Source organism: Anguilla anguilla, chromosome 5 (assembly GCF_013347855.1).
Source record: "Anguilla anguilla isolate fAngAng1 chromosome 5, fAngAng1.pri, whole genome shotgun sequence".
NCBI classification, from domain to species: Eukaryota; Metazoa; Chordata; class Actinopteri; order Anguilliformes; family Anguillidae; genus Anguilla; species Anguilla anguilla.
Window position 1 is genome coordinate 38,715,873 of NC_049205.1, and position 8,428 is coordinate 38,724,300.

Sequence of the window (8,428 nt, forward strand, 5' to 3'; positions counted from 1 at the left end):
GCCAGAAAGAACCTGTTATGCGAGAAGCCGTTTTCCACGAACTCTGGGGAACTCATCGCTTCTGCCAGGAAAAACAATGTTTTCCTGATGGAGGTAGGAGAAATAGCAGTAAAAATTCAAAGCATGCATGACAAAGGATTCCAAACTTCACGCATACAACTATTATAAAGATTATGATTACTACAACTACTAATAAAAATGTATCTTTTAATACATTTTCCAGCGTTCAGATAAACAGCCTGATAAACATTGCTCGTCAGCAGCATTGCAATTGTAAAACGCTCAATTACACCGACAAGTTGGCTGAACATTTCTGTGTAAAATAACGTTAAATCACGCAATGCCCACTTCCCAAATTGTTTTACGCTAGCGCTTTGATATTGGTAAGCAACCTTACTTCAAAAGAAAATGATTAATTACTTAATTAGACCCAAAAGATCATTAATTCACTCATCCATTCATTGACTCTGGAATGTAGTACCAAATGTCGCGTCCAATATGACTCGATTCACTAAGCCTGCAACGTTAAGTGCGGAAATTCGACTGACCGTAATACACAGAGTATTTTTCGGGGTGACCGATGTACCGTCTTTATCACATCCGAAATTTCGCCGATTCTGTGGTGAGGCTGCAGGACAATAAAATTAAACATTTACTGAATGCTTCTTTATTCTCTCAGGTAGTAGCTGTGGCCGCCCGCGGCTTAGAGCGTGCGCAGGAATTTGCCAAGAAGCATAACATTCCCAAAGCCTATGGGAACTATGAGGAGCTGGCCAATGACCCAGCGATTGGTGGGTACCCTATTCCATTTTAAGACCAGATCTCTGCCGGCATTGCTGCTTTAGTTTCCACCTCTTTATCAGTTAAGGTGAAGTCACTTGACAGGTGAAAAATGTATGCATGCATAGGAGAGTGCTTCACCGGAAATAGTCTGATTCTGGCTTTTTCTGTAATTAGATTGGATATGCCTGTTTAGCCTTACGATATACTTCTGTAACCTTCTCTTTGTGGGTGAGGATAGCTCAACACAGAAGAGTTGCTAGACACATTGTGTTGTACACTTGTATAAGTGAAGTTGTGTTTCACACGTACATCCTAGGCATGCGGACGGAGTGTAGCACAGTGGGTAAGGAACTGGGCTTGTAACCGAAAGGTTGCAGATTCGATTCCCGGGTAGGACACTGCCGTTGTTCCCTTGAGCAAGGGAAATTGCTTTAGTATATATGGATACAGTAAATGGATACAGTGTAAAAAAAAGTTGTGTAAGTCGCTCTGGATAAGAGCGTCTGCTAAATGCCTGTAATGTAATGCATGCACAACTGTGTGTGTTTCTAAGAACAGCACCATTGTATGTGTATATATTTATGTACTGCTGTCATTATCATGTACTCTCTCTGGTCCCCGTCCCTCCTCCTTTCTCTAGACAGATGTGGTATACGTTCATCCATGCCATTTCCCTGCGTGCCTGCTGTACATGAACGCCAGAAAGAACCTGTTATGCGAGAAGCCGTTTTCCACGAACTCTGGGGAACTCATCGCTTCTGCCAGGAAAAACAATGTTTTCCTGATGGAGGTAGGAGAAATAGCAGTAAAAATTCAAAGCATGCATGACAAAGGATTCCAAACTTCACGCATACAACTATTATAAAGATTATGATTACTACAACTACTAATAAAAATGTATCTTTTAATACATTTTCCAGCGTTCAGATAAACAGCCTGATAAACATTGCTCGTCAGCAGCATTGCAGTTGTAAAACGCTCAATTACACCGACAAGTTGGCTGAAAATTTCTGTGTAAAATAACGTTAAATCACGCAATTCCCACTTCCAAAATTGTTTTACGCTAGCGCTTTGATATCGGTAAGCAACCTTACTTCAAAATAAAATGATTAATTACTTAATTAGACCCAAAAGATCATTCATTCACTCATCCATTCATTGACTCTGGAATGTAGTACCAAATGTCATCAGTTAAAGTTGAATTATCAAAGGAAATTTTACTGTTATAGCTAGTCTCTCAAGTAATCGACTCCGAGTTTGCCACCGGTGCCGCTTCACTAGGTGCCAACCATAATTGCCATATCCGAATGCTGTGGTCCAGTTCAATTCAAATTTCACTGTACATTTTACAATGCATATCTATATGTAGACTTGGCTACATTTATACAATATGCCATACATACTGTACAGTAAATTATTTGGGCAGTGACATCATTTTTTGTTGTTTTGGCTCTGTAGAACATTGTAGTCTAAATAAAACGATGAATATGAGGTTAAAAATGATTGTAAAGCCTAAAAAGGGGCTGTCATTCCAACACGGGCCACCTGATATGGATGAATACCCTCAAATTAGAGCTGACAGTCTGCACTTTAACTTCATTTTCAAATCCAACGTGCTGCCCTACAGAGCCAAAACAACAAAAATGTTTCACTGTCCAAATACTCCGACCGCATTATAGTTAGTTATGAATAAATTAACCTAATGGCATAAATACATGTCCTGCGATAGATTGGCGACCTGTCCAAGGTGTATTCCTTTCCTGCCTCGCCAAATGCACGCTAGGGATAGGCTCAAATACTCCGCGTGACCCTGACAGTGACCCTGACCAGGAATAAACAGGTATAGATAATGGTTGGATGGTTGGAATGAATACATGAATAAAATGATCTGCCAAATTAAACGGATGTCAAAAGAAGGAAGTGCGATCTAACTCCACCTATCGGCACCGAGAAGAAAAATTTCTCTTTGACAGACGTGGTTTGCCCGGTGCGCCTCACTTGCCTGCTGTCAGCGTAATCAGTAGCCCACTAACATGACAACAAAGTGGGGAATATCTAGCACAGGAAAGATCAGCCATGACTTCACCGTGGCTTTGAAGACTCTGCCCCCGGGAGACCACCAGGTAACATTAACATTGGCTAACTGGTTTACTTTGTGGGTTAACATTTTCTCCTTCAAGTGGCATCTGGAATTCTCGAACTCGATATAGTTAACGTCTCAAGCGAGATACTGATTAGATTTATAATTACAGCCTATTTTCTGGAATCTTAAATCATATTTGGCGAAATAAACTTAAGTCTCCAGCTGTCACTTGAAGGTTTTGTAATGCTTTGCGATTGAGATGTTTCATACTTTTGTCATTGAGGGTTATCTACACGTTAATGAAACTCATCACGTGCACTGAACATACATAACATGGAACCAAGTAACATTAAGCTGTACAGTTGTGAATCTTTTTCTTTAAATGTTCTGTGTTAGATGCTAATAAATTAGCCTACTTCAAGAAGAGAAAAAATAGCTGCGCTCTTTACGAAAAACTACTAACAGCGTTAAACGAGCTAACTTTTGTACAGGATAATCATGCTTTTCGTGCAAGCTTGCGCGCTATAGTAAACGGAGTTGCTAATGTTAGCTAACCTATAGGGTTCATTTATAGCGCTGCATTGACGCAGTCTACAATTTCTTGCGTATTCTTACTTACCATAATGACATTAGTAATGTTACAGAACAATTTATGCTGTAAAAGCCTACATTCCAATATGACGCGATTCACTAAGCCTGCAACGTTAAGTGCGGAAATTCGACTGACCGTAATACACAGAGTATTTTTCGTGGTGACAGATGTACCGTCTTTATCACATCCGAACTTTCGCCAATTCTGTGGTGAAGCTGCAGGACAATAAAATTAAACATTTACTGAATGCTTCTTTATTCTCTCAGGTAGTAGCTGTGGCCGGCCGTGGCTTAGAGCGTGCGCAGGAATTTGCCAAGAAGCATAACATTCCCAAAGCCTATGGGAACTATGAGGAGCTGGCCAATGACCCAGAGATTGGTGGGTACCCTATTCCATTTTAAGACCAGATCTCTGCCGGCATTGCTGCTTTAGTTTCCCCCTATTTATCAGTTATGGTGAAGTCACTTGACAGGTGAAAAATGTATGCATGCATAGGAGAGTGCTTCACCGGAAATAGTCTGATTCTGGCTTTTTCTGTAATTAGATTGGATATGCCTGTTTAGCCTTACGATATACTTCTGTAACCTTCTCTTTGTGGGTGAGGATAGCTCAACACAGAAGAGCTGCTAGACACTTTGTGTTGTACACTTGTATAAGTGAAGTTGTGTTTCACACGTACATCCTAGGCATGCACAACAGTGTGTGTTTCTAAGAACAGCACCATTGTAGGTGTATATATTTATGTACTGCTGTCATAATCATGTACTTTCTGTGGTCCCCGTCCCTCCTCCTTTCTCTGGACAGATGTGGTATACGTTGGCACCATTCATCCATGCCATCTCCCTGCGTGCCTGCTGTACATGAACGCCGGAAAGAACCTGTTATGCGAGAAGCCGTTTTCCATGAACTCTGGGGAAGTGCAGAAACTCATCACTTCTGCCAGGAAAAACAACGTTTTCCTGATGGAGGTAGGAGAAATAGCAGTAACAATTCAAAGCATGCATGACAAAGGATCCCAAATTTCACGCATACAACAGTTATAAAGATTATGATTACTACTACTACTAATACTACTTTAATACATTTTCCAGCATTCAGATATTAAATAAATAGCAAATACAAAAAGCGCAGTAAGACCACTATTGTTCAACAGCAAGACATTAACAAACTACTCCTATATTCTGTGCAAACTATAGCTATGTACTGCTACCAACAAATAGCAGTAAATGCAAATGAAACTGTTTTCTAATCTTTAAGTGCAGTCATCAGTTCAACAAAATGGCTGCAATTGTTTAACAGTTTAACTGTGTGTGAACGGGGGCAGTGCGGGGCCTCGAATGAACACACCCCGCTCCCCTCTCGCACCGCAGGCCATGTGGACGCGCTTCTTCCCCGCCTCTCGGGAGATCAGCCGAATCCTGTCCCAGGGGGAGCTGGGGGAGGTGAAGGTGGCGCGGGCTGAGTTCGGGGTACCCTCAATGCACGTGCCCCGGTCGGTGGAGAAGGAGCTGGGAGGGGGGGCGCTGATGAACATCGGGGTCTACTGCGTGCAGTTTGCGCTGATGGTGTTCGACGGGGAGAGGCCTGAGACCATCCAGGCCTCTGGATTCTGTCTGGACTCAGGTAGAGCCGACTGTCCGGATGAGGATTGAGCGATGTGGGGTGGAGGACAGGGTAAACCGCTATGCTAACATCTTTAGGGCCTCTATGAAGTCATTTTTATTTCTGTTTCCCAAAATCAATTTAGATTCCCCCCTCCCCAATTTTCTGCTTTCTCTGTTTTTCTTTGCATTTTGAGTGGTTTATCTTTTTAACCATTGCTCTAGTTAATTTGTAGTTCAGCGAGTCTGCAGATAGAGATCTGCTGCAGCTTTCAGCTGAACTTCAGTTGACTGCCCTTATACAAAATCGTTATGAAGAGGGTTCAAAGACATGCAAACATAGTGCCTTCATGAATTTATAGTACGAGTTATCCTAGTATGAGACACAGAAGAAGACTGGCTGGAGGAACTTCGCACTCGAACCACAATCTGCTTCTGTGTTGAAGCGCCATCTAGAGGCTGTAGAGTGAATGACGTTCTATTACGGTGCTTTTTGTTTGTGCTAGGTGTGGATGAGGCCATGGTGGTTACTTTGATGTTCTCGCGGAACAGGATAGCCGTGTGCATTTGCTCTGTCGCGGCCCAGCTCCCCAATGAAGCCGTCATCGTTGGAACGAAGGGGAGCATCAAGGTGGGTCAGCGCGAAACAGACTGCACGCCATTCGACCTATTGGGTTTATCCACCTCTCGCGCAGTACAGCTCACCTGAATCTGCTGATGCTGGAAAGTTGTGCCTTGTGATTATATTACATTACGTTTATTTAGCAGACGCTTTTATCCAAAGCGACGTACAAGTGCATATCAAGGTCATTGGAACAACTACAAAACACGGGTTTCGATAAGGTACAATGCTCATTTTGTAGTTATTCATAGCCAAGAACACAAAGTCCAGTTCACACAGTGAATATTATTCAGCCCTAACCTATGCTAAGTCAAACTAGGGGGCAGTACAAGCTACAACATTAGGACAATAATACAAAGCACAATAAGTGCTGGAATGATGATGTCTACACGAGGCAGAATGCTCAATCAAAATAAGGAATGATGCTCAAACACGTCCTTCGTTGTGTTGCTGATGGGTCGTACGCATCTGCCCAGTCAACACCACAGTGGCAACACTGATTGGACAGTACATGGCACATTTTACATTGGTTCTCAATGTGCCAATTTGTCAAAGCAGGCAGCCTAATTTCTAAACTAATAACGCCCATTAATTTTCCTGTCAATGCAGAAACAAAAAGGGCAAAAAATGACGATGTACGGCACTGCGCAGTCACATTTCTTTTTTTAATTGACCGAACAATAGACAATTATGCAAATTGGGCCATAGGTAGAGAGTCACTGGTGCAGTTGAACCGGTTCTGTTGAAACGGGCATAAGACAAACTGTACCGTATGTATCCACATATCACTGCCAAGCTGGGGAAATACTGTGGGGCCCTGTGAATAAACTGTGCAGCTTTGTTCCTGGTTCCCCACCAGTAAGTGGACAGGCTGCAGTCTGCCTCTCAACCGCTATCCAGTAACCCTCCCCGTCTCTCCCAGATCCCAGCTAACATGTGGTGCCCCACCGCCCTGGTGGTGAACGGGAAGGAGGAGGAGTACCCACTGCCCCAGCCTTCCTTGCCGCTCAACTTTGTGAACAGCACCGGGTTGCGCTACGAGGCCGAGGAGGTGCGCCAGTGCCTCCTGAAAGGTACGGGCGGTTTCTGATTGGCTCACATCTCAAATGTGCAACTAGAATGTCCTTCAATAAACATTCTAATGCAGATGCAACAATCGCTACTGGTAACTGAAAGCAATGGAATTGTAGAACACTGACTTGAATTTTGAAAAAAAAAAAAAAAAAAAACATTCCAAAAAACCTACCTACTCTTCAAAAGATTAATGATGCCCTTTTTCATTTAGTTTGGTCATGGGTTCCAAGCCCGTATGCTTGGAACGGTTTACAAATGGGGGAAATTCTGTGAAATCGGTTATATAAATTTAGGTTGCTGTTCTTCCAACCGTGGCTGTCTTGTTCTTAGTCAGTGCTCTTGCCAATCAAAGCCAAACAAAAAAGAGCTAGTGAGTATAAACTCATTGATACAAAGCAGTCTTAAACACTGCAGGTCTCGCAGATTTATATTCTGAGCACATACTGGTGATGCTTACCAGCACATTGACGGATATCCGTTTCAGTTACATTGTGCGCAAGTCTAGTTTTTATTTTCCAATCAAACCACTAGGTGGTGCCACAAACACTTTACTCTTTCAGCTTACAAATTATTGGGAAGATGTAAACTGACTCGGTCCCCAAAAAAAGAACAAAGAATCATAATTACAGCCATGTTAAACCATTCTTATTGAGTCAAACGGCTAATAAAAGCACCACCTGTGGGCACTGTGCAGGGCTGAAGGAGAGCTCTCGGATGTCGCTGTCGGACTCGGCCCTGCTGATGGAGATTATGGATGAAGCCAGGAGGCAGGTGGGGGTGCTGTACAGCCAGGACATCCAGTGACCCTGGGTTCCGCTACCTCACACACTGACCCCTCCTCCCATTCACACTGACCAATAAAGCGGTCCCATCATCCAGATGACATCATTAAATGTGCTTATCAAATGAATAGGAGCATTGACACTCGTGTCACGAAGATTCCCAAAAAAGACTACATATGGTCACGTAATCATCCCCCTACCCATGGAAGACAGGTTTTATTTAAAAAGAGCAATCTGTGATTTGACATTTAAATGATTTGGTGACTATGTTGCTTATGGTACAGATAATAATCCCTGTCCCATCTTAAAAAAAATGATTGAGATTTAAATGAAATTTCTGCTGCTTGTAGAGACAATTCATGTAGGGTTTTTATTTATTTTTTTTGATTGATGCCAACTACATGCTAGTTCACCAATCTTTGTGCATTGGCTAATATGGTGGAATCAGTGAGTAGGATGTGTCATCCTCATTTTGTAAAGTTTGGCTGATTATTTAAAAAAAGGTTAAAAATTTGGGCTGCGTGGCCAGTTGCCTTTATATACATCCTGTTATCCAAATTGTTTCAAATGGTAGTTTGTGGTAGGATAGCATACAGTGATAATATTGTAACAATAATTAAAGGCTCCATATTTAACTTTCTTAAATGAGTACACCACACAAAAGCTTAAAGATATACAGTGTAAGAAACTTGCAAAACATTTTATTTAAAGACTAGAATTTCCTAAGTGCCAATTAATTTTGAAAAAAAAAACCCATCCATTATTGGGGTGTTGAATTGAAAATAGATTTTCATTTGTAACATTGACTTATTTAAAGTATTTTGAATTCATGCACATTAGACACTTAAAAAAAACACTTAATTCTCTAAATTATCTAAAAAATAATTTTTA

The 8,428-nt window shown here is 41.8% G+C and overlaps 1 protein-coding gene across 3 annotated transcripts; it reads left to right on the top strand.

Moving 5' to 3' along the window:
• The first annotated feature begins 565 nt into the window (after positions 1-565).
• On the top strand, positions 566-8,052 carry dhdh.2 (dihydrodiol dehydrogenase, tandem duplicate 2). 3 transcript variants are annotated; one of them, XM_035417780.1, is made up of 8 exons: positions 566-791; positions 1,428-1,573; positions 3,725-3,836; positions 4,263-4,426; positions 4,829-5,081; positions 5,566-5,690; positions 6,604-6,754; positions 7,450-8,052. In XM_035417780.1, the coding sequence occupies exons 1-8, from the start codon at positions 581-583 to the stop codon at positions 7,557-7,559; spliced, it is 1,272 nt and encodes a 423-aa protein (XP_035273671.1). In that variant the 5' UTR covers positions 566-580; the 3' UTR covers positions 7,560-8,052. The 3 variants fall into 3 exon arrangements, with proteins under 3 accessions (XP_035273671.1, XP_035273672.1, XP_035273673.1); XM_035417781.1 differs by having other exon boundaries at positions 685-791; positions 1,424-1,573; XM_035417782.1 differs by lacking the exons at positions 566-791; positions 1,428-1,573 and adding an exon at positions 1,612-2,906.
• The last annotated feature ends 376 nt before the right edge of the window (positions 8,053-8,428 follow it).

What these genes read in the sequence shown, in the direction of transcription:
- dhdh.2 (XM_035417780.1), top strand. Translation starts at nt 581, where the DNA reads ATGTACCGTCTTTATCACATCCGAAATTTCGCCGATTCTGTGGTGAGG. An exon ending in GGCCAATGACCCAGAGATTG is followed by an intron (nt 3,837 to 4,262) that starts GTGGGTACCCTA and finishes TTCTCTGGACAG; the next exon opens with ATGTGGTATACGTTGGCACC. An exon ending in GCGCCAGTGCCTCCTGAAAG is followed by an intron (nt 6,755 to 7,449) that starts GTACGGGCGGTT and finishes GGCACTGTGCAG; the next exon opens with GGCTGAAGGAGAGCTCTCGG.